Source organism: Passer domesticus, chromosome 12 (assembly GCF_036417665.1).
Source record: "Passer domesticus isolate bPasDom1 chromosome 12, bPasDom1.hap1, whole genome shotgun sequence".
NCBI classification, from domain to species: Eukaryota; Metazoa; Chordata; class Aves; order Passeriformes; family Passeridae; genus Passer; species Passer domesticus.
The window spans coordinates 231,092-255,379 of NC_087485.1; the positions used below are offsets into that span (position 1 = coordinate 231,092).

Genomic DNA, 24,288 nt, shown 5'->3' on the forward strand with positions numbered 1-24,288 from the left:
AGCCCCGGGGCATGGAGTTGCCCCTGTGGACCTGGCCTTGCTGAAGCAGAAGGTGCTTCTTGGAGAGGAGGGCAGAGGGGCTGGCCCAGAAGGACTGTGTACACCCGGGGCAGGTGGGCTACATCTCAGCCTGGGGCTGCAGCGCCACCTTTGGCTTCCCTGCCGTGCCGAGAGTGAGCAGTGCCAGGAACAGCACAGTGCGCGGGATGTGTGCCACGGGGCCCGGCCCCTCCCTGGCGATGGCACCTCCTGCAGCGGGGTGCTGTGCCGGGCAGCGAGCACGCCCGCTCGCAGCGCCAGCTGGGCAGGACCGCAGAGAACGGCGTGCGCGGGAGGCAGCGGCAGCGGGCTGAGCCACGGCCGCGAGGGGATGAGGCTGCTGCCTGCGAGCTCCGCGCCCGTTTCCCGCTCCGGGCAGGCGCTCTGTGCCCGGCGCCCTCCCTCCGTCCCGCTGTCCCGTTCTGTGTCTGTCCGTCCCGCTGTCTGTCCCTCGGTCCGTCCTGCTGTCTCTCTGTCCCGCTGTCTCTCTGTCCCGCTGTCTGTCCCTCGGTCCGTCCCGCTGTCTCTCTGTCCCGCTGTCTCTCTGTCCCGCTGTCCGTCCCTCGGTCCGTCCCGCTGTCTCTCTGTCCCGCTGTCTGTCCCTCTGTCTGTCCCGCTGTCTCTCTGTCCCGCCCGCCCGGGACTCCGCCCCGCGCCCACGTGACCATGTGGAGGCTGCGTCCGCCGGAAGTCCGCCCGGCAGGGAGCGGGGCTTGTCTGGCGACGTTGGGACTCTATGGTGGCGGCTCTCCCATAGGCTCTGGCCACCGTGTCTATGGTGCGCTGGGCTAGAGGGGCTCCTCCCGCCGAGCACTGTGGGGCGGCTATGGCGGCGCTCCGGGAGCCGGGTTGCGCTCCTTGAGGGAGCTGCGGGGCTCAGGCAGCGCTGCGGCCGCCATGGAGGCGAGCGAGGAGTCCCTGCACCGGCTGTCGGGGACAGCCGCGAGCGGCGAGGCGGGCGGGCTGCTGCTGCGGACGCGGGGCGCCGAGCAGCACGTCTTTAAGGCGCCGGCCCCGCGCGTCTCCCTGCTGGGCCTGGACGTGCTGGCGGCGCAGAAGCGCCGGGAGCGGCAGGAGGAGGCGGCCGGGGGGAAGCGATCCCGCGTCGCATCCTATAAGGACTGGGAAGAGGGTCATGACGAGGCGGGCAGCGCCGAGGAAGAGGAGGAGGACGAGGCGAACCGGGGCAGCCGCAGAGCTCGCAGGAGCAGGTGGCGATTGCGGGCGGTTCCTGCTGCCGGCGGTGGCCGCAGGGAGCGCGGGGCGGGCGCTCGGTGACCGGCGGGGGGACTGCGGGGCCCTGTGGCACAGGCTGCGCCGCAGCTGTTGCTCAGCACTTCTGAGCATTTCTTCTCTCTGCTCTGCCTGTCCAGACATTACCGCTCTGTCCACGTGGAGACTCCTTCCTACACAGGGGGTGTAAGCGAGGAGTTCTTGGAGCGCAGCCGGCAGCGGGAGAGGGAGCGTCGGGAACACGGAGTCTTTGCCTCCTCCAAGGAGGAGAAGGACCGGAAGAAGGAACGCAGCAGGGATCGGGACCACGATCGTAAACGAGACCGTGGTAATTGCTCAGAGACCTTTGTGGTGCTTCTTGGTTTGGGTCTGGGCTTGTCCTTTGATCTGTTGTAGGCTTTACTAATGTTTGTGGTGATTTTTATAGCAGACTTGGGAAGCTTGTTTGTGCAATAGGCACCTGATCCTATTTTGTTTTTGCAGAGGAGCGGGACAGGAGTCACCACAGCAGATCAGAGAGGGATGGCTCCTCAGAGCGGAGTGGCAGGAGGGGTGAACCTGAGAGCCCTCGACATCGGCCCAAAGGTGGGAGTGGGACCCGGTAAAGCTCTTGTGGCAGACTTAACGGGGAGGGGCTTGGAGTTTTTTATGCCTCCTGCTGTTTTTGCAGGACAGGGGTGGTACAAAAGCTCGTACCTTGTGATGTTTGTAGTTAAGGCAAGCATAAAACTCCCAGCTCAACTTGCATCTGGGAACAAAGTGCCAGCTGTGCGTGTTTGAAACTCTGGCAGATCTTGGCATGGTGGGGTCTGTTCTGGGCCCGTGTGATGGAAACATGATCCTTTGAAGTTCCTTGGAAGGAAGGTCAGCCCCTTCTCCTAGAGGGAAGGCCAGTGGGTGCTCTCTCTCCGTGCCCCTTTATTTAAAGGTGTTAGGTCCAGGTGCCCAGGGCTGCTGCTTCAACAACAGCTGTCAAGCCCCATCTCTCCTACCAGATGCAGCCACACCATCTCGCTCCAGCTGGGAGGAAGATGATGGTGGCTACAGCAGCGCCCATCGCTCGCAGTGGGAGTCCCCGTCTCCCACACCTTCCTGCCGAGACTCGGAGCGCAGCCACCGGCTGCGGGACACGGACCGGCGGGAGCGGGACAGGTACCACGCCCGGCTGGGCTCTGGGGCTGCCCAGGGGGCTCTGTGCATGAGAAGGGTCTGCCTGAGGGCGCCGGTTCCTCCCATCTGCTGCGTTTTCAGGTCTGTCAGGAGCCGGTACTCTGATAAGACGCCGCTGCCGACCCCATCATACAAGTACAATGAGTGGGCCGATGACCGGAGGCACCTGGGGGCCACGCCACGCCTGTCCCGAGGGAGAGGTGAGGAATCTGGGCTGAGCTGCCCAGGGTGGGCAGTGTGGAATACCCTTTCCAGTGGCACAGAGTTGGGGTTTCCTCGGGAACATTCTGGACTCTGGCTCCCCAGGGCGGCGCACGGAAGGGGAGGAGGGCATCGCCTTTGAGACGGAAGAGGAGCGGCAGCAGTGGGAGGACGACCAGCGGGTGAGTCTGGCAGGGGCCAAGGGCTTGGGGCCACCAGGCTGTGGGTGGGGATGGGCAGAACTCAGTGCTGCGCCTCTCCCTTTGCAGCAAGCTGACCGGGACTGGTACATGATGGATGAGGGCTACGATGAGTTTCACAACCCTTTGGCTTACTCCTCTGAGGAGTATGTGAAGAAGCGTGAGCAGCACTTGCACAAGCAGAGGCAGAAGCGGATCTCGGCGCAGCGGCGGCAGATCAATGAGGTAAGGCCAAGATGCAGGCTTGGCTGCTCTGAACACGTGGGGTTTGCTGCCTCTTAAAAGATCCACTTGTTGAGCCCTTGCTCTCAGGTGGAGAAGGACACTCTTGGACCAGGCTGAAAGGAGTGCTCACAGGGAAACTGGTTGAGTTCCCCTGGAAAACCTAGCACTGCAACTCCTGCATGGGTGGAATTCCCAGTTGGAATGGCTGGTGGATTGCAGTGTTCAGGGCAGCAGAGGACTGTGCTCCTGCTGTTCTAAGTGCGAGAACATTACTGGGGCTGTCCGCTGTCGGCCCAGTGGATGCTGGGACAGCTGCTCTCTTTACATGGGTAGGATTGTGTCTAGGCTTCCTGATGTATTCTGGCTGCCTTGCAGGCAATGTCGATCCTGCATTTCCTTGGAAATAGTCCTGTTGAACATGCACTTCATGTGGGCAGTTTCCTGTACTCTACTGCTTCCAATTACTCTTCCTTCCCTTATCTTTTCTTTCAGGCTCATTAGGTTTGAACCATACTGTTGCCAGTGCAGAGCCCAGGCCCAAGCTGGTGTTCTAGTGTGATCTCTGTGACTTCCCTGTGAGGCTTCGTTGTGTTTCTGACATGTTGTTTCCTGCAGGACAATGAGCGCTGGGAGACAAACCGCATGCTGACCAGTGGTGTGGTCCATCGGATTGAGGTGGACGAAGATTTTGAGGAGGATAACTCTGCTAAAGTGCATTTGTTGGTGCACAATCTAGTGCCTCCTTTCCTAGATGGAAGGATTGTCTTCACCAAGCAGGTAGAGACTGTGGCTGAAGGCACTGATGGCAGGGAGCTCCATACACGTGAGGCCTTTTTAGTAAAGCAATGCCTTTTCCCTGCAGCCAGAGCCAGTCATCCCTGTGAAGGATGCCACTTCGGATTTGGCCATCATAGCTCGGAAAGGCAGCCAGCTGGTGCGCAAGCACAGGGAGCAAAAGGAGCGTAAGAGGGTATGCTGCAGCCCTGTGCCTTACTGCCCACTGTACACGTTATGTCGTTCCTCTGAGCCTTGTTTGGACTCCGCAGCATTCAGGCTTTGGCAGCAGTGATAGTAAGGGGTTCATATTTTTGTGACCTGGGGCATCCTGGCAGCCCAGCTTACTGCATTGCCTCATAGCACCTGCTGTGGTGTGATTTTCTTGTGCACTGTCTTGGGACATGAATCACCCTGCATTTGAACATTTGCATTATGGGAGAAGGAAGCATATGGAAGAATGCCCAGTAGCTTAGGGACTGTCAGCAGGCAGTATGGCAGCAGGATTTACCTTGTCAGGTCTCAGCAGAAGAGTTGTGAGGAGAAGTGTGGGATAAGGTAGCAGATTAGTTTTTGGGGGTGCTTTTCAAGGGACTTTCTCTAAAGCTCACATAATAGCGATGGGGAAAGTACAGGTGTGTTCCTTGTACATTGAAACTGGGCTGGGTTTGACCTACTTATACTATGAGCAGAATGGTGGTAGTAGCAAAACTGATAGCAGAGTGGGAGAAAAGCCTGTGAATGCTTGGTAAGGGTGGGAAAATTATCTCTGTTCATATCTGTTTAGGTTTAAGTTCAAATTTAATGGAAGGGTCAGTAGCTGGAGCTATTTTCTTAGGAGGCAGTTGGTAATCCTTTGCTTGAAGTCTCTGCATCCATCTCAGTGCCTTAAAATTCTACTTTATGAGGGGAACCTGATGTAGGAGTGGAGTGTGCATTCTGCATTGAGGAACTGGGGTACTAATATCCATTTCTTAGCCTTAGGAGTAGGATTGGGGAAGAATTTTGTCTGTGCCTGCTGTGGCAAAGCTAAGCTGTTCTCTGTTCTTCCAGGCTCAGCACAAGCACTGGGAGCTGGCAGGAACCAAACTGGGAGACATTATGGGGATCAAGAAGGAGGAAGAGAAGGATGAGATGGTGACAGAAGATGGCAAAGTAGATTACAAGTAGGGGCTTGCTCTGAATTACCCTGCTCAGCTGGTAATGGGGGCTATGGGCATAGCAAAGTGTGTGGAGAGGCAGTTTCAGGACTTGTGGTTTTTCTTTAGAACAGAGCAGAAGTTTGCTGAACACATGAAAGAAAAAAGTGAAGCCAGCAGTGAGTTTGCCAAGAAGAAATCGATTCTGGAGCAGAGACAATACCTACCCATTTTTGCTGTACAGCAGGAACTGCTCTCTATCCTCAGGTATGGCTCCAGGGCATCCTCAGGGCATTGGCCTACGTTTGGGAGCTCAGTTGAGGAATTGTAGAATTGTGACCGTTGGGAACCTGTACTCTCAGGAAACAAAACCCATTGCTTTGTGTTTGCTCAGCTCTCCCACCTGAGTAGGATGATGCTTAGAGAGAGAACACAAAAGCCCTTTTTTGAAGGTGTATGAAGAAATACCTTTTCCTTTTCCTCAGAGACAACAGCATTGTGATCGTGGTAGGGGAGACTGGGAGTGGGAAGACAACTCAGCTGACACAGTATCTCCATGAGGATGGCTACACTGATTATGGCATGATCGGCTGCACACAGCCCCGCAGAGTGGCTGCCATGTCGGTGGCCAAGCGGGTCAGTGAGGAGATGGGGGTGCGTCTGGGGGAGGAGGTGAGTCTGGTGGGGGTGCAGGGGTGCCACCCAACGACAGAGAGTGCGTGGGACTGTTGGAAGACTTGTGGTATCTCCACCCTGCCAGGTAGGCTACGCCATCCGCTTTGAGGACTGCACATCTGAGAGCACAGTGATCAAGTACATGACAGATGGGATCCTGCTCCGTGAGTCGCTGCGGGAGGCTGACCTGGACAACTACAGTGCTATCATCATGGACGAGGCACATGAGCGCTCGCTCAACACTGATGTGCTGTTCGGGCTGCTTCGCGAGGTGTGTGTGAGCCTGGGCTGGAGCACAGCAGCATCGGTGTTCCCTGGCATGCACAGCCAGTGCCTCTGGAGTACAACAGAAGCTCTGTCCTGTGCCATTGTCTCAGTGAGAAGGAAAACAGCCCACAGCCTTGCATAAATGTGCCTTCCATATTGTTCCTTTCATCTGCTTCCTAGGTGGTCGCCCGACGCTCAGATCTGAAGCTTGTTGTTACTTCAGCCACCATGGATGCAGATAAGTTTGCTTCCTTCTTTGGGAACGTTCCCATTTTCCACATTCCTGGACGCACTTTTCCTGTGGATATTCTTTTCAGCAAGGTACAGTTACTTCTGTGATGGAAATGCTGTTGGCAGGAGGGGGTTGTGACCTAGCTGTGCTGTACTCGGAGGGGGACGCACAGGACAGGGGAGGAGTGGCTGTGGTGTGCTACAGTCTTGCACGTAGGACAGGGCAGGTAAGGATATTGTTCCAGATTAACCTGGGCTGTGCTGTTCAGACCCCACAGGAAGATTATGTGGAGGCTGCAGTGAAACAAGCCTTGCAGGTCCACTTGTCTGGTGCTCCTGGAGACATCCTTGTCTTCATGCCTGGCCAGGAGGATATCGAGGTGAGTTGGAAGGACAGGTACTGTCCTATCCCCTTGTTTCAGTCTGATGTTTTCAGCCCTCTTTGTGTCTAGGTGACCTCAGAGCAGATTGTGGAGCACCTTGAGGAGCTGGAGAAGGCACCTGCTCTTGCTGTACTGCCAATCTACTCTCAGCTGCCCTCGGACTTGCAGGCCAAGATCTTCCAGAAGGTGCTGATGTGTGCTTTGTGATTTGGGTGGGGACAGGAAAAACTGGAGCAGGAGACAGTACAGAGCGTGAGCGAGAGGTGTAGATATACATTGGTATTGCATGTGGAGGGTGAGAGAAAGCATGTACCCCACCCCACTTCCCAAGAGTCACCCCTGTCCATCTGCCACTCTGCACTCCTCCTCAGTGGAGCAGAGCCACGCCCAGGGGTGTGACTGACGTGCAGTGTGCTTGCAGGCTCCTGATGGGGTCAGGAAGTGCATCGTTGCCACTAACATTGCAGAGACCTCACTGACAGTGGATGGTATCATGTTTGTGATTGACTCTGGCTACTGCAAATTGAAGGTGAGCCAGGGTTTTCTATACTGTCTGTCTCTAGTTTCTGGCATAGGTTGAGGGAGTTCTGAGGTCACAATCCAGCCTTCCTCTTACTTCTGTCTGACTTTCTTGTGCCCTGAAGGTTTTCAACCCCCGAATAGGCATGGATGCACTGCAGATCTACCCCATCAGTCAGGCCAACGCCAATCAGAGGGCTGGCCGAGCTGGCCGGACAGGCCCAGGCCACTGCTTCAGGTAGGCATGTCACTGTTGTTCCTGCTCCTGTTGTATCCTCAGCTTGGCATCAGGTTTTGTATATCTTTTTCTCACTGGAGCTGTTCATTATCTTGAACTTTGAGGGGGGGACAGGTGTGGGCAATAAGCAGGCCTGAAGGCCTTCTTTGGACCCAGTCCTTGTGCAGAGAAAAGGATGTGCTCCACTTCCTTCCTGTGCCCATCTTCACTTGTGGCTGGTCTGCCCTGGATGCCACTGGGATAAGAACCAAGCCAAAGGCCTTTCCCAGGCTATTCTGTGAGACCAGGGAAGGTCTGTGCTTGGTCATGTGCTGTGCTGCAGCCCAAACACCCCAATGTGCTGGGGAGACCCCACTTTGGCTGGACTACTGGTGCCTCCCAGGGTCCTGCTGTTGGGTGCAGGGTTGCTGCCCTGTGCCATGCTGGGCCGGGCTGGGCAGAGGCTGGCAAGTCTGTAAGGAGCATGCTCTTGGCATCTTTTCCCAGGCTCTACACCCAGAGTGCCTACAAGAATGAGCTGCTGACGACCACGGTGCCTGAGATCCAGCGCACCAACCTCGCCAATGTAGTGCTCTTGCTCAAGTCCCTGGGTGTGCAAGACCTGCTGCAGTTCCATTTCATGGATCCACCCCCTGAAGACAATATGCTGAACTCCATGTACCAGCTGTGGATCTTGGGGGCCCTGGATAACACAGGTATTGGCAGCTGGGGTAGGCTGCCAGCCCATGGCGCTGGGGTCTGCCCAGCTGCTGATCAGTGATCCCTGTTCCGTTCCTACAGGTGGTCTGACCTCTACAGGACGCCTCATGGTGGAGTTTCCACTGGATCCTGCACTCTCCAAAATGCTTATTGTCTCCTGTGACATGGGTTGCAGCTCTGAGATCTTGCTTGTAGTCTCCATGTTGTCTGTGCCTGCCATCTTTTACCGGCCTAAGGTATGAGATGCTGCTGTTCCAGCAGCTCAGGGCTCTTCCCTGCCCTGTGACTAACCCATTTTCTTTGCCTACTCTTCAGGGCCGAGAAGAGGAGAGTGACCAAGTGCGGGAGAAATTTGCTGTCCCAGAGAGCGATCACTTGACTTATCTGAATGTTTACCTGCAGTGGAAAAACAACAGCTATTCTACCCTGTGGTGCAATCAGCACTTCATCCATGCCAAGGCCATGCGGAAGGTGAGGCTGTGGCTGTAAGGCTGGGGGAGACAGCCTTGTGCTGAAGAGGGATCTGACCAGCACACACCTTTGCAGGTGCGGGAGGTGCGTGCCCAGCTCAAGGACATCATGGTGCAGCAGCGAATGAGCCTGGCATCCTGTGGTACAGACTGGGATGTGGTCAGGAAGTGCATCTGTGCTGCATATTTCCATCAGGCTGCAAAGCTGAAGGTGAGAGGTGTCTGAGCTGCCTGGGAGCTGCAAGGCCCTGCCTGGGAACAGGTGGACTAAGCACACTTGTCTTTGCAGGGCATTGGGGAGTATGTGAACATCCGCACAGGCATGCCCTGCCACCTGCACCCCACGAGCTCTCTGTTTGGCATGGGCTACACACCAGACTACATTGTGTACCACGAATTGGTTATGACTACCAAGGTGAGCTTGAGCTGAGGGCTAGTGGGAAGGGTGATGAGTGCTCCAGGGGAGATGGGAGGGCTTTGCTGTGAGACTGAGATCTGTCTGAGTGGTAGATACCAGCCTTTTCCATCTATACCAATTAGACATGTTTGTGTCATCTGTTTGTCCCTTCCCCCATTATTTTTCTCTGGCTTTTGTGGGATGTGTTTGATCCTCCTTGTGGTCAAATCCAACCTGTAGCAGCTTCTGAGGCCAGGAGGAATTGTCTGGAAGGGGTATGGTCCTAGCCTGAGAAGTGCCATCAGCAACTGAGGGAGGAAGGGAATGGCTATGGCTCTGGCAATAGCCAAGGATGCCATCCTGCTGTCCTGGTCTTTTTGTCCTTGTAGGAGTACATGCAGTGTGTCACTGCCGTGGATGGTGAGTGGTTGGCAGAGCTGGGCCCTATGTTCTACAGTATCAAACATGCTGGCAAGTCACGCCAGGTAAGTATTCCATCCTGGATGAGCTGGCAAACTGCAGGCCCTCCTGCGTTTTGCTGCTGTATGTATGTGTTTTGACATGAAGGGAGCAAGCTTGTGGGCCTGCAGGGAGTCTGCTGTCCCTGACCTGCTGCTTCTTGCTCCAGGAGAACCGGCGCCGTGCCAAGGAGGAGGTGTCTGCCATGGAGGAGGAAATGGCTTTGGCAGAGGAGCAGCTGCGTGCCCGCCGGGAGGAGCAGGAGCGCCGTAACCCACTGGGCAGTGCAAGGTATGTGATAGCCCTGCCTGTCCATGGCTTGCCTGTGTGGAGGATCCCAGCTTCCCTGTGGGAGTTCTGTTGCAGGAAAAGGTTGCATTTTCCACTAATTGCCCTTGTCCTCTTTGACAGATCTACTAAAATTTATACCCCTGGGCGAAAGGAGCAGGGGGAGGCCCTGACGCCACGACGCACCCCAGCCCGCTTTGGTCTCTAAGAAGGCACAACCTGTTGGGCAAGGTACCAAGCTTTGAGGCTTAAGGTGGTGCCCACCTACTCTAATCAGTGTATTCTGAGGTCTCTACAGCTTGTGGCCCTGGAAGGCTTTGGTGCTTGGCTCTAATTTTATTACAGAACAGAAAGAATTTTATTTGTTTAAAGGTTGTCAGTCTGATCCTTGCTTTGTTTTGCACTGCTTCTTGTCCTGGAAGAGGTAGCTCTGGTAGCTCTACCTCCTGGTGGAGGTAGCTCTGCAGAATCATGCAGGGCTGGTGCTGTCAGGTTGTTGCCCTGTACAACCTGGAACAGGGCACAAAATTCAAGTGACCTGGAGGACAAATACAGCCTGTCCCTGTTTGGAGCCTGGCCCTTACCCCTGCAAAGGCAGTTCTCCCACAGCCCATGCCCTGGACAGGCAGCTGGTGCCCAGCTGTCCCTGCACAGCTGGGACCATTGGCGCAGCCCTGTTTCAGGCCAGGCTGTGCCAGTTCTGCTCACTTTTTCAGCTGCTCACACTTGGGCTGCTCAGGTGTTCTGAACATTAGGTATGGGTTCTCCTCCTGCATCCTACCTAGTGTGTCTTGAATGCCTCCTTGTATCCTGCTCCCGCTCTGTCACCTTGCTGAGCTCTTCCTTAAGGAAAGCCAGTTCCACCTTGCAGACAACCAGCTCCTCTTCTCTCAGAGCCAGAGTTTGCTCACTGTCTAGGTGTAGCTGCTGCCAGTGTTGGACTAGGCTGCTCAGCTCCTGCAGCCTCTCCTGGAGGGAGTAGGTCTGGCCATGGCACAGTGAGAGACACAGGCTGAGCACAGATTCCTGGTCTTTCACAGGAAGATTTGAGACATCCTTACCTCCTGTTTGCTCTGCTCCTTGAAGGTCTGCATCCTCCTCAGCTCCCGATGAAGCTGGTGCCTCTGTGTCTTGTAGGCTGCAATCTTTTCTGCCTGTTTGGTGCTCTCTTGCCGAGCTTGGGCCAGCTCTGCCTGGAGTTTCTCCATGTCCTGCACTTGCCAGCAAAGCTGTGGGGCAGGTAGGGTGGTTGGCCATGGCTGAGCCTCTCCTGGAGGCAGGAGAGGGGTCTGGGACTGAGGCTGCATCCCTGCCCTCACCTGTTGCTGCAACTCTGCCACTTTTCTCTGTAAGCCTTGGATGGCCTCGTTGGTTCTGCTGAGCTGCTGCAGACCCTGTTGCTCCTGGGCCCGGGTGGCTGCCAGCTGCTCCTGCAGCCGGGCTGGGCTGTACTGCAGGCCTTGACTCTGCTCCTGTGCCCCCAGCTGCAGAGAAGGCAGTGCCTCTGCTGGCCTTGTGCTGTGTGCCCTGCCCTGAGCACAAGCACAGCTGCCCTCTGTGAGCTGCAGGGTGCTCAGGGCTGGCCACTGCCTGGCTGTGTGAGATGGTGGGGGCAGGCTGGCATTGTTGCCTCCCACCCTGTCCCAGGGGGAAGGGGAGCAAGGATCACTGTGGTTGTCAGGGCTCCTGTGCCCCCCTGGCTATGCCCCCCTTGCCCCTAGGCTTGGTGTAGTGGCTGGGGGCTGCTGGCACTGACCTGCTTGAGCAGCTCTCTGCTCTCCTGTGGGATATCATGGCTGATGTCAAAATAACTGTGGCCCGCCAAGTAGGAGGTGACCTCTGTCTGCACTGCCTGGTCCTTCAGGTGGAGGGGTGCATCACTGACCTGTGAGTACCCAGCAGGGTGTGGGATCACCCTGTGCCCATGTTGTGTAGAGCTTAGGCTGCAGGAGGAGCCTTGTTGGGACAACCCATGGGCAATGCCCTGTTGGGCAGGGCCTGTGGCAGAGGAATGTGGCCTGCACCAGGTGGGAGGCAGGAAGGCTGCTGACTTCTGGCCCTCTGATATCTGTGCAGTCCCCACAGTGCCCTCCCTGTTGTGGCAGTATCTGTTGGACACCCAGCTGTGGAAAGCCATCTCTGTGGTCCCTGACCAGTGGCAGAGCACGGGCACAGGGAGAGTGCTGATCCCAGCTCACTGGCGAGGTTGTGGGCTGCAGTAGTGCCACCAGCCCTGGGACAGTGCCCGGGGTGTCAGTGGGGCTGTTAGGGTCTGCATTCTTCCAGCTCTGCTCAGCTGGGTGGACTGGGCTGTGCCAGCCAGGCTTGCCTTGTGGCTAGGCTGCTCTGTACAGGTGGTGCTAGAGCCACGTGTGGCTGGCAGGATGTTCTCTACCCTCCCCTGGGGAGTCACCAGGCATTTGCACAGGCTGTGGGGCAGGCATGGTGCCTAGCCTGTGGTGGGGTGGCAGTGGGGGACACATGCAACTTGGTCTGTGGCCAGCACTGGTACCTTGCCCAACAGTGCCTGGAACTCCTGCATCAGAATGACCAAGTCCTGGTGCTCCTGCTCCGCTGCACACTCCTGCTCCTGCAGCTGGACCAGTTGTTTGTGGTTTGTGCCTCTGCAGAAGTCCAGGTCCAGCTGCAATGCCTGTATCGTGGCTAGCACCTCAGCTGGGTCCAGATCTTCCTGCTGTGTGTGCTGGCATGCTCTGGCTTCCCCATGCTGTGGCTCCAGTGCCTGTGCTTGCCTTTGGACCTAGGACATGGCATGAGCAGCTTCTGTCCAGCTCACCACTGTAGCCAGCCCATCTTGTTGCTGCTGTCTGGGCAGGCACTGGGGCTGGAGAACGCTGGCAGTCCTGGTATTGTGCACTGCAGCAATGGCCGTGTTACCAACGGGTGGGTGCAGCCCTTCCCCACCAGGCAGCACTGCCCCATGTGTGTGCATGTTCTGACAGTTCCTTTGGGCTCACACATAGCCAAGCCCCTGACACCACTGGCCCTCCACACTGCCATGAACTGTGGCCACTGTGGGAAATGGTGGCAGTGGGACCAGTGCAGCCACAGCAGGACTGGATCCCCCTGAGCTCTTGTGCTCTGCCCAGCCCTGGGGAAGAGGTGTCTGGTGGTGCAGGCAAGGGCTGGTCAGGGCTTCCTGTACCACCTGGCCACCAGTCTGTGGTTATGCAACCAGTGCCTGGGTGGAACATATGGTTGACACTGCTCACCTTGGCCTGCCAGGCCTCTGTCTCCTGCTGAAGCTGCTGGATGGAGCTGGTCAGCTCTGGTGTTGTTTCTTTTGCCCCTGGCAGATCTCTACAGGAGCCTTCAGGCTGATCCTGAGATGCAGGAACCTCCCTGGATGTGCCAAATTTTGTCCACTCTCTCATTGTTGGAAGGACCATAACCTTTCCTGCAGACCCAGACAACCCTTAGTCCCACGGATGTCACTCAGCTCTGCCTGGCAGCTCCCATGGTATTGGCACTGCCACTCCCTGTCTGAGGAGCACCTGCTGCCAGCAGGAGAAGCCTAGCCCTGGGCTCCTGGAAAAGCAGGGCGGAGCTGTGTGGGGCTGTGGCTCTCAGCAGCACCTGGTCCTACTGATGCCCACAGTCCTCACCACAGCCTTCCTGTGCCATACTCCTCATCTTGTGTTCCTGGCACGCTGTGTGACACTAGTCCATATGCCACTGTGAGGTCACCAGGTCCTGGGCATCATCCACAGAACTGCTCCAGGACATGGCAGCACCCCTGTGCCAGGGCAGGGCCTTGCCACCCTCATGCTGTCCTGCACTGTCCTCAGGCCATATCAGTCTGTGGCCAGTCCCAGAACACACTGCTGGGCTGTGGCCAGGGCCAGGTGACAGTGGGGATGGCAGTGCTCAGGGCTGTGCCCTGTGAACAGCCACCCGCACAGGGACAGGGCTGGGGGGGCCTGCTGCAGGGCCACGGGCCACAGGCCCCTGGGGAGGCTGAGTGTGGACAGGAGAGGCTGAAGGTGCATGTCCGGTTGTCCCGCCTGCCTGGGGCCACCCCACAGTGCCCGGGTGATCGGATCAGTGACACGGGCCTCTGGGTGCCAGTGACGGTGTGAGCACAGACCTGCTGCTGGCCTGTGCTGGTGACATGGGACTCCCTGGGCTGTGTGTGCTCCCTTGCCAACGCTCAGTGCAGTTTCACAGGTAAGTGCTTTAACTGGAAATTTCCAACGCTGAACTGGGCCCAGAAGGTGAACGCAGCTGTACCATAGCAGAAATCATCAGTTGCCATGGCAACCTGCTCCACCAGCGGGTCACAGTCACGGGTGATGGGAGCAGGCACAGACCAACAGTCCTGTGAGCAGGGCTGCTGAACCTCCTGCTTCCAGAACACAACTGAATTTGGCCACAGTTTCTGCCACTGTGAGGAAATAAAATTTCCCTGCAGACTTCAGTCTTGTTCAGGCAGCGACAGCCAGGGCACAAAGCATCCACAGCGCACAGAACCTTTATGGGACAAAGCATGTATGCTGTGCTGTGCCATGTTACATGGTGCCACAGGCAGTGCTGCTCTGTACCACAGATGAGCCACAGCGTGCTGAGCTGCAGGCAGCACTTGCCTTGAAGCTCCTTGTGAGCGTGTGGGGCAGCCCCACAGCCCTGACCCACAGCTGCCTGCCCATACTCAGCTGGTGCTGGGAGGATGGGGGGGTCAAAATTGGCCCCTCTGCTGTGTGAGCACAGTCCTGGGGGTGGGAGTTGTCTCACTTTAATTACTGCCGTAATGCTACTCTTTTCAGTGCCACCTTAATTGAAATTAAACAGCTGCCATGTTCAGGCTGGGACAAAAGTGAATCCTTTTTCATTCCCCTCCAGTTTAATGAAGACTGACATGCTGGGAGAAAACAAAGGCAATCCAGCTGCTGCCTCTTGCTGGCACATGCATCAGCAATTACCGGTGACCCTGCGGGCTGGCAGAGACACCCCAGAGCACCCCGCAGTCATCAGCCCCAGGCAGCCCAGTCCTGTGTCTTGGAGAGCTCCTGCCCAAAAGGTCTGGCTGGGGGTGTGCAGGGAATGGGGTGCCCACAACATGGGGCATGCCAGCACGGGCATCTCAGTGTCCAGGTTCGGTATCCAGGCTTTCACTCCATCTGTTAAGAAGTGTCTGGCCACCAACCATGACTCAGCGCAGCCTCTCACCCCACCATGCTGCCAGGGTCCTGCCATCCCTGTGGGCTCAACCAGCTTCAGTCTCACGATGTTCAAAGTCACCAACTAGCCCATGCAGTGCCTCAGCCTCAAGCCAGGGCAGAAATGTCAGCCCAGGAGTCCTCTCCAGTCTTAAGGTTTTTTCTGTTTTAGCACCAGGAGTTTGCTTCATGCCATTCAGTACGTTAAAATATGCAAAATGAGGTGCTGCTGCAAACCTCATTAACATCCGCCTCCAACATCATTAAGATGTTTCCAAGAAAATTAATTGAGAGACTCATTAAAAATAAATTAAGAAAAATGTGTTGCAGAGCGCCTGCTCCAAGCTCGTAAATCACGGCTCAGAGCTCCAGGCCGCTGCACAGGCAATTAACGCCAGCCAATTTGTTTTATCCTGGCTGCGAAAATTAGAAAGCAGACATGGAGATTAGATTAGGCATGTCTGTCAAGCGGAACTTGGAGTGAATATTTTAGGATACAAAATGGAAATCAGAAAAACAAAGCTGGGCCTTCATTCAGGAGAGCTGGCGGGCAGAGTGGCTGGGGTGGAAGGAGGTTTGTGTGTTCTCTGTGCCAGGGCTGTGTGTCGATGACACCCATCTCATGGTCATGCCACCAGCAGCTCTGTCCTCCCCTGCACATCGCCCATCCTTGGTGGCTGCGCAGACGCCAATCACCCCTCCTGGGGAGCATGAGCTCACAGTGAGAGCGTTCTGAGCTGCTGTGTGTGACACAGCCCAAGCCAACACGTTGCCCGTATGTGCTGATTACACACTTGAATTAGCAAACACAGTGCAACTGGGTGAGACCACTGCTTGGGCCTCCATCAGCTTTAGGCTGTTAGTGCTCCTTTGTCCATCTCCAGTATCTTCCATCACAGGAGCTCAAGCCACTTGATATTCATGAAACAAACTGCAGGGCCCCTCTGCAAAACAAGTGCCGTGATCCCTGTTTCACACAGATGAGCCAAAGAAGAGATGACTTAAGGTCTTGTTTGTACTTACATGAATGCACAAGCAGCTCATGCAGCACCTGCTGCACTGGCACATCCCAGTAGTGTGTGGGACACTGGTGGCCGCTCATGCAGCCAGACATCCAGCTGCGGTGGTGGCATGGCCCTTCGTGGAGTGGGAACCTGTGTGCTACCAGCGCTCATGGTGCAGAGGGGCCATGGAGCTCTAGGAAAGGCTCCAGAAGGAGCCACTGTACAATTCAGGTGATGTTCTGAGGGGTTTAGTGCAGAGCAAGGTGTAGTTTGGTCACCCATCAGAATGCAAGAGGAAAGTGGGAACAGAGCAGAAGGAGGCTCTTGTATCAGCAGGCGGAAGTGCACCCCGGTCTGATGTCTGTGAGATGACACAAACCAAACTGAAACTGGAGTTCAGCACACAGAGAAATGGTTACCCCTTGTCAGAGCAAGTTGGGCACTGTGGATGGGCCATCCATGGCCACTTGGAACCAAGTCTGGATGGCTCATTTCTAGCTCTGCCCCTTGGTCCTTGATCCCAAAGCAGACACTGATGCTGGTCCTTTGATGAGGTCTTCACTGCCCCGCTGGTGCCCTGAACCAGGATTCCCCATCTGCTCGTATTGTTCCACCCCCTGCCATGGGCAGGGACATGTTCCACCTTCCAGGCTGCTCCAAGCCCCGTCCAGCCTGGCCTTGGACACTTCCAGGGATGCGGCAGCCACGGCTGCTCTGGGCACCTTGTAGCAGTGGTGGGCAGGGGTTGAGGGGGAGCTGAGGTGACCGGAGCGGGGATTGAGGTGACCGGAGGGGCTGAGGGGGAGCTGAGGTGACCGAAGCGGGATTGAGGTGACCGGAGCGGGGCTGAGGGGGAGCTGAGGTGACCGAAGGGGCTGAGGGGAAGCTGAGGTGACTGAAGCGGGATTGAGGTGACCGGAGGGGCTGAGGGGGAGCTGAGGTGACCGGAGGGGCTGAAGGGGAGCTGAGGTGACCGGAGGGGCTGAGGGGGAGCTGAGGTGACCGGAGCGGGGATTGAGGTGACCGGAGGGGCTGAGGGGGAGCTGAGGTGACCGAAGCGGGATTGAGGTGACCGGAGCGGGGCTGAGGGGGAGCTGAGGTGACTGAAGCGGGATTGAGGTGACCGGAGGGGCTGAGGGGGAGCTGAGGTGACCGGAGGGGCTGAGGGGGAGCTCAGGTGACCGGAGCGGGGCTGGGGGTGCCCCAGGGGCCCGCGGTGCCAGGGGGCTGCGGCGGAAGCCTCGCGCATGCGCGCTGACAAGCTCCGCTCTGTCCCGATCCCGCCCGGCAGGGGTCGCTCTCGGCCCGCGCGGCGCTGCCCGTGAGGGCGGCTCCGCCCCGAGCACCCCCGGACACCCCTCGAGCATCCCCCGGCACTCCCCCCGGCCATCCCCCGAGCAACCTCTCCCGGGCGCCCCTCGAGCATCCCCGAGCACCGCCTGGGCACTCGCCGAGCGCCACCAAGCACCCCCCGGGCACGCCCCAAGCACACTCCAGCACCTTTGTTCTGCCGCCGTCCCGGTCGGGGCTGGGCGGGGCGCGCGGACCGCTGCCTGGGCTGGGGGTGCCCGGGCCGGCGTTGCCGAGCCGCGGTTCCCGGAGCGGGGTTGTCCCAGGGATGGGGGTGCCCGTGCCGGGGGAGCAGGTGCAGGGAGTGCCGGGCCGGGGGCTGCCCGGAGCAGGGGTGCCCGGTGGTGGGAGTGCCCGTGCCAGTCTGCCCGGTGCTCCCGCCGCAGCTCAGCCTCACCCCGGGGCAGGCAGAGGGCTGGCAGGGCTTGAACTGGGAATGGGATTCATGAACGGGAAAGCAGGATCAACCTCTCCATCCGTAGAATCTTAATAAGCCTTAAAGGTTATTTCTGAGCGGTTCCAGTGACAATTCTTGGCCCTTCGTGTTGGCAGGGAGCCGTACCCCGGCCCGATCCCATCCGGTACTGCCGGGGCATGCTGCTGTGTCTGGGACGAGGAACAGCGACACAAATACAGGCAGTGTGGGCATAGTCCACTGGGAGCGATAGCAATCGGGACTTGCAGGGCTTTGCATTCTGCGGTGCGAATGATCTCATTATCCTTGTGAGGGTCTCAGCCAGCTACTTGAAAAATACTTATTAAAACCCACAGCAGCTCTAGGGAGAAGGAAGGGAGAGAGAACAAACTGGATGTGTAAAAACAGAAGGGGGAAACAGCCACAGTAGCAATAATGGGTCGGGACCTGCTCTGCCCTGCTGTCTTTCTAGTGGAAGCTGAAAGGCCATGACACATCCCAGAGTGCACATCAGTGTTTTGCCTCTGCTCTATTCCTCTAGCTGCCACATGTTCCCATGAAACCTCGTAGTGGGAGTGTTGGTGCATGAGGAGGCCTACCCATCCCAGTCACCCAGGAGCCAAACCTCTGACATTCCCGCTGGCCAAACACCGGGTCACCTGGCTCAGCCCCTTGTCCTGCCCTGGCAGCTCAGCCAGAACAGGCCACCCAGGGCTAGCCTGGTTGTGTTTGAACACTTCCCCCCAGGGTCGGAAGCGACCCCGCAGGTGTGCAGCGGTCCCTGGGGCTGCCTCCTGCCCGCCGCTGGTGCTGCTGTGTGCTCACACCATCACGGCACCATTTCCACTGCTGCTTCTGCCAACTGCATCTCAGTTTTATGACTCTGTGGGTTAAGGCCATACACAAACTCTGTAGAGCTGCTGCGTGTTCCTCTAAAGAACCAAGAAATGGAAATCAGCAAGAAGTAGAAATTCTGCTGGAAAATTGAAGGAACAAATAAAAGGAAAGCAGTGCTGCTTGGGTCTGGTCACAGGACATGAGGCATTGATGGTTCTCGCAATTACAATCACTAAGTTGCTGGAAGAGGGATAGCACCCCTGGACAGGTACATCAGCAGTGCTGGGGCCTCCTTCTGAGCCAGCAGTGATGGCAGCACTGTGTGGGAGGTCAAGAAAAAGCAAGGGGGCTGAGGGGAGAAAAAAAACAGAGGGAGCTGGGTAAATGAAAAAATACTCTGGTGGTGGGGAGCACGGGGAGAGCCTCCAAAGGGCAGGAGGTAATGGGGTACAGATATGAAGCAGACAGAGAGGGTCTTCCCTTCCCTTCCCTTCCCTTCCCTTCCCTTCCCTTCCCTTCCCTTCCCTTCCCTTCCCTTCCCTTCCCTTCCCTTCCCTTCCCTTCCCTTCCCTTCCCTTCCCTTCCCTTCCCTTCCCTTCCCTTCCCTTCCCTTCCCTTCCCTTCCCTTCCCTTCCCTCCCCTCCCCTCCCCTCCCCTCCCCTCTATGGTTAACCTTAAGTCTCTGGCCAAAAAGAAAGGAGTATTCTAAGACAAAGGATGAAACCCAAGGGAAACAGAGTTGAGACCATATTGCTGCTGCATAGAAGGCTTCATTAGCTTCATTAGTCCTGTTGGCATAGCAGTCATGAGAGAAGGAAAAAACCCAAAACAGTAGGAGTGATGTGAAAGGACTGACTGCCAGGGGAGGATGTCGTGCATTTGCCATCTCTTGATGTCTTCAAGCCCAGCCAAACGCCTGTCTGAAGCTATCTTAGTCAGACAAGTTACTGATTTCAGAGTAACGGGGAGATTTTCCATGACTGTAGGTACCAGAGGTCAGGCAGCCCAATCCCTTCCTGCTCACCTGGGAATCTGCAGGAAGGAAATGCAAAGGATCACAAGAACATGATGCTATTTGTGCTCTTGGATAGGAGTTCACGCCAGCACTGATTCATCTGGCTACATCAGCATTCCACAGCATTACTCAGCCCCTCAGCTGGGCAAACACTCGAGGGTAGATCTGTCTGGAGGAGGCCCGGTCTGCTGACCTTATATAATTTCTTCTTTTTTTCAGCTGTTTAGCAGCTGTCCCCAGTCTCCAAGGTATGACACAGCCAGGTGGTCCTAATCTTGCTGAAGATCTGGAGCATTTGCACCATCTTTCTCACAAGATCTCACTGCAGTCTCAGCTGCTGTAGCTCTGTTCCTCCTCAGGAATTAGGCTTGGGGCTGTGCTAGAATAAAATCGGATGAAGATGGAGCGATAGATCTGTGGAAATATTTGTTTGGTGCCCAGGAACAGCCCAAAAGGCAAACTGACTGTTAACAATTATCAGGAAAATAATGGAGAGCAGATCACAGTTCTGCCAATGAACAGATTCATAGTGAAAGCTGCACTGTGATTTCTATATGCAGCTCTGTCTGCCTCTCTCAAGAAAAAGATTTGGAAGTGTTTCAGAGAAGACCAACAAGGATGATCAAATACAAAGAGTGTTTTCCATGTGAGTTAAAAGTGGATAGTCTTTTTAAGCTGGAAAAAAATAGAGTGAAGGAGATTATAGTACCAAGTTTAGCAAATAGAGGTTGCCTGCAGTATGATTTCTCATCATGCCTTCAATATAAGAACCAGCAGCACCCCATAAATTATCAGGTAATAACAAAAAAGCAAAAATCAGATCTTTTTTTTGAATGCTGTGCTGTGTCACACAGGGTGTCGTGCTCCCCCAAAGCTCATATGCATTCAAAAATAAATGAAACATTTTAATGGGAGAAAAATATCCACTCACATTGATGGAATGCAAGATCCCATTTCTGCTTCCGGAGCCTATGAGCTGTGGGTGGCTGAGGCTGGAGTGTTCCCGGAAGCACCGTGGGATATGTGGCCTCTATACCCCAGCATGGATGCACCAACCAGACTCCAGGAATCAATCACCAAATTGCACTGTCTTCTCCTGGAACAAGCTACCAGTGGACAAATAGAAAACAGGTTTTTTGTAGCTATACTGAAACTTCACAGTTGATTTTAAGCCTCTTAGACAGTATAATACTGACTGCAAGTTCCTGCTGAGGGCTATCGACTCCAGCCTGTGCCAAGCTGCAGGGAACACCCTGTGCCATGCCTGTGTGTGATGGAGCGTGTCTCTGCACCAACAGCGTGACTGACTCAGATCAGAAACCAGCTTCCTGGGATTTCCCACCAGCATCCTTTCAGACTGCCATCCAGCAGCAGAGATCTCTGCTTCCACGAGGTGACAGGCACCAGAAGACAGCATCATCCTCAAACCACACGGAGGGATTAGTGCAGGCTGGAAGCAGCCCCTCACTGCCCTCTGTCCAGGGTGGGACACACTGCCTGGTGGGCTGTGGGGAAGGAGGGGGCTTGCACTGCAGAGGTGCCTTTCCCAGTTTGTGTGCTTGTAAGCAGACACCATGGCAAGCAAATTGCATGTTCTTGTAGTGTAATTCCTAATCTGTTTCTTTTGAAGCACCTGCTGTTGTGCTGCTGTGGTCTAAGGAATGTCTGCATGATGGAATGCAAGGCTATACCTTAAGTACTCCAAATTAATTGAGAGCAGTAGTGTTTCGTGCTGTGGGACCACATTGAGGCCACTGACTATTTACAGTCCTGTAGGTAAGAGCTGCAGGCAGCATGGATTGTGTGAGCAGGATGGGCAGGATGTACCGGTTGGCCGGTACAGGCCATGCAGACAGGACACCAGAGCAGCAGCTGACAAAGGTCAGCTGCGTGGTGCTTTTCTGTTATTACTTCAGGCAGCGTCTCTGCTTTGTCACACACTTCCTATTCTGAGACACACTGCTCTCAGCAGTGATTCAGCAGTCACAGATTCTCCATCTTTTATCAAGGTAATTCCCCATCACCATTATTTTTGCATACCTTCTACTGCAAGAAAGAAGAGGCCAATACTGAGCTGCAGTGAATGCTCAGCCAGCATAGTAACCAGCCAAATTTCATATTAGCACCATGGTTTAAATACCCAGCCTGCTTCTACATGGTGATCAAGAACACAGTGGAAGGGGCCCTTGCTCCAGTTGGGTAATGCTCCCCAATTTCTGGAGTTTGTAAGCACAATATCAAAATTACAAAGCACACTTTCCATTTCTTGCTATCATTTTGAATTAAAGATCTTCTATTGAAGACACTCACTTCAAAAATCAGCCAGGCACTTTCTAATATCAAGCAAAATGCCTGAAGAATAAATTGCTCCTATCAGAAATAAAGCATTTTAGTTCTGCCAGAAGCAGAGAGATCTGTGTTTGTAAGTCCCTCCAAAGGCAACTCCATCTTTCCTGTTTTCCTCTCATTTTCTTTTGATGCACGAAGCCTGCACATTGCAGTGCTGTGATTGGATTCAGCTTTGGAGCAGTGTAATTGTAAATATTCATTGGAATCCAAGCTAGTTTTCCCAAGTCTCTCTTAAAAGCTTTGCAGTTATACAAACAGCCATGGCTCTGCATTAGCCTCACAGCCTGGAGGCTGCCTACTCCTCCTCAGCCCCAAAGTCTGCTCCGTCAGAGGCTGCATGGAGAGAAATCAGCCTTGCCAACCATTTTAATCAATGCTCTGTTATTTTTTTATTCCCTCTTCAATGACTGTGCTGTAGAGCTGGCTCTCAGATACAGGTATTCAGTGGGGCTCCTCACTGGTGTCTACACAAATAACATGGCTCACCTTGGCTCACAGTTGCCCTGACTGTCCTGGACACATATTTCAGTCCCTGTCTCCCTGCTGATGTTGTCAGGGTGTCTGTGAAGGGCTCTGAGTCCTGGCATATGGTGTACAGTACATGGTGCATGGTACAGGGTATTATTATGCCTGTGACCATTCCTCCCTCCTCTGTGAACGCTCCGTGGCTGCTCTTGTACAATGGGGCAAGGCAAAGGGCAGCAGGCTCCTACAGCCCCTGAGGAGCTGAGGCAAACTCTGTGCATCAGCCGGATCCTGCCCTTGCCTGTGCCAGCCCTGCACAGCCAAACTGCATGCTCCAAGCGGATCATGCTCTCCAGGTGGTCTCACTGCAGCCATGTTCTTTACAACTCATTTGCAGAGCAGCACATGTAAGAAGCTGCGCACAGCTATTCTGCTGAGAAGGGAAATTGAATCCAAAAGTTCTGATAGCATATCTACACTCCTATCTCTGTCTCATCCATTCATGTGTTCCCCACCATGGGTGGGACTCTGGCCAAAGCCTGTGGCACAGCAACACATGCAATGCAGATGGTGGTATTGGAGCCTTCATCACCAAATCCCCGGCCTCTGTTTGCTCCTTTCAGCATGTGTTACAGCCTCCTGGGGAACCTGGGACCAGACAGGTTGGCACTAAAAGGGGGAACACTGCAGTGGGGCTCTGGGAAAGGCAGAGCTGCATTACAACGTAGGAGCAGGGATAGATTTAGGAAATGAGCAATGCTGATGCGCACATCAGGAAGCTGATAGTCTGTCTTCCAGTTCTGAGGCAGGGGAACCTAGAAGTACCCTGTGTATTGTGTATCTGTCCTTGAAGTTCTCCTGTGATGCAGGATCCTTGGGCCCTGGCAGTCTGCTTACTTGCTCTGTTCTCCTTCCCTTTAGAAAACTGTTTCTAACCCAAATGTTTCCTGATGGAGGCTCTGGCCAGTAATTCTTGAGTGCTCCTTCAAGGACATGGAGAGCAGATGGCTTTTTTTCCATTTTCCAGGAGTTTCTTACATACAGTTGGTGTTGTGATCTCCCTCAGTCATACAGAAGTAAAAACCAAAAATCCAAACCTCAACAAAGTAGTCAGATGAGAAATCACAAAAGAAATCACCCTGTCTAGTAGAAGTCCCTGCCACACAGAGCAGTAGCTATGAGAGCAGATGCCCTGTGAAAGCAGATGAAGTAATGAGGCCTTTATAAAGATAACAGGTTCTAATGTTAAAACAGCTCATGGAGAGAAATTCCCTGCTCCTGTAGATCCATATCTCCTGGCAGCAGCCACCAAAGTGTTCTCTTCATCTCTTTTCCCAGCTCAAGGCCAGCTGCCTTCAGAATGTGGTGAAGGAGACATCCCTGGGGAAAATCCAGCCCCCAGCTGAAGGGAAGGAATGTGGGAAACCACATGGTCATGAAGAAGGGCTGGACATTGAAACATGCCTGATGACAGGAGCGGTGGGAACCTGTTCCTGGGGTCCTGTGGGAATTCATCCTCTCTTCTCCAGATACAACATTCACCTTTTCCCACCTGTGGTGTGACGCTGTGACCCCTCAGCAGCTGCCAGGGGATGGGGTGTACCAGTGAGCACACAGCCTGGAGCCCCATGGGCGTCTCTGGTGTAAGAACACACTGGTCCTTTTGCTGCATAGCCCTGGTGGAGAGGAGTCTCCACGGCATGAGCTGGAAGCACAGTCCTTCCCTTCCAACTCCATTTTGCAAAACAGCCAGAGCACTGTTCTTCAGTACTCCTGCTTGGATGATTTATCCAGGTCACAGTGAGGACAACTGGCTAACTGAGGTTAACAGCTTTCTCCGTTTCATTTCAAAAAGACATTAGCATGGGGGCTGTATTAAACGACGGTACGCCGAATCTTAATTCATTCACTAGGAGAGCTCATGATCAGGTGGGGGACTAAGCTGACAAGCAGGGCTGTGCTGCCAGTCTTTCTATAAAGGGCAGGACCATAACTCATGCTCCCAGTGCTAAATTACACGTGGCACTCCTTGCACAGAAATCCTGCTGCCTGCTGCAGGGACCCAGGAC

At 55.1% G+C, this 24,288-nt stretch overlaps 2 protein-coding genes and 2 long non-coding RNA genes across 12 annotated transcripts in view; 2 read left to right on the forward strand and 2 right to left on the reverse strand.

The window, feature by feature from the left end:
- The first annotated feature begins 730 nt into the window (after positions 1 to 730).
- On the forward strand, positions 731 to 9,978 carry DHX38 (DEAH-box helicase 38). Its single transcript, XM_064386189.1, has 26 exons — positions 731 to 1,250; positions 1,413 to 1,600; positions 1,756 to 1,857; positions 2,268 to 2,424; positions 2,524 to 2,642; positions 2,749 to 2,825; positions 2,913 to 3,068; positions 3,684 to 3,845; positions 3,931 to 4,038; positions 4,896 to 5,008; positions 5,111 to 5,248; positions 5,467 to 5,653; positions 5,742 to 5,927; positions 6,104 to 6,244; positions 6,424 to 6,534; positions 6,607 to 6,723; positions 6,959 to 7,066; positions 7,182 to 7,294; positions 7,781 to 7,989; positions 8,075 to 8,229; positions 8,309 to 8,464; positions 8,540 to 8,674; positions 8,753 to 8,878; positions 9,250 to 9,345; positions 9,489 to 9,610; positions 9,731 to 9,978. Exons 1-26 carry the CDS (start codon positions 937 to 939, stop codon positions 9,813 to 9,815), a joined length of 3,681 nt encoding a protein of 1,226 aa, XP_064242259.1. The 5' UTR covers positions 731 to 936; the 3' UTR covers positions 9,816 to 9,978.
- PMFBP1 (polyamine modulated factor 1 binding protein 1) lies at positions 9,942 to 14,388 on the reverse strand. 6 transcript variants are annotated; one of them, XM_064386224.1, is made up of 9 exons: positions 13,234 to 13,293; positions 13,123 to 13,156; positions 12,841 to 13,025; positions 12,120 to 12,368; positions 11,364 to 11,492; positions 10,927 to 11,139; positions 10,669 to 10,836; positions 10,389 to 10,591; positions 9,942 to 10,117 (listed from the first exon to the last, which is right to left on the reverse strand). In XM_064386224.1, exons 3-9 carry the CDS (start codon positions 13,015 to 13,017, stop codon positions 10,096 to 10,098), a joined length of 1,161 nt encoding a protein of 386 aa, XP_064242294.1. In that variant the 5' UTR covers positions 13,018 to 13,025; positions 13,123 to 13,156; positions 13,234 to 13,293; the 3' UTR covers positions 9,942 to 10,095. The 6 variants fall into 6 exon arrangements, with proteins under 6 accessions (XP_064242294.1, XP_064242297.1, XP_064242296.1 ...); XM_064386227.1 differs by lacking the exons at positions 13,123 to 13,156; positions 13,234 to 13,293 and adding an exon at positions 13,716 to 14,388; XM_064386226.1 differs by lacking the exon at positions 13,123 to 13,156 and having other exon boundaries at positions 13,205 to 13,311.
- On the forward strand, positions 13,529 to 15,789 carry LOC135279135 (uncharacterized). Its single transcript, XR_010346460.1, has 2 exons — positions 13,529 to 13,795; positions 14,468 to 15,789. It is a non-coding gene; the product is annotated as an uncharacterized LOC135279135 (long non-coding RNA).
- A 3,334-nt stretch (positions 15,790 to 19,123) lies between these two features.
- LOC135279130 (uncharacterized) overlaps positions 19,124 to 24,288 on the reverse strand; it is a 74,434-nt gene continuing 69,269 nt past the window's right edge. For 3 of the 4 annotated variants that reach the window (XR_010346451.1, XR_010346453.1, XR_010346450.1), the window contains 2 exons: positions 20,337 to 20,511; positions 19,124 to 20,080 (listed from right to left, as the gene is read on the reverse strand). This is a non-coding gene — a long non-coding RNA (uncharacterized LOC135279130). The remainder of the gene's footprint in view (positions 20,081 to 20,336; positions 20,512 to 24,288) is intronic. The other variant, XR_010346452.1, reaches the window with a different exon arrangement.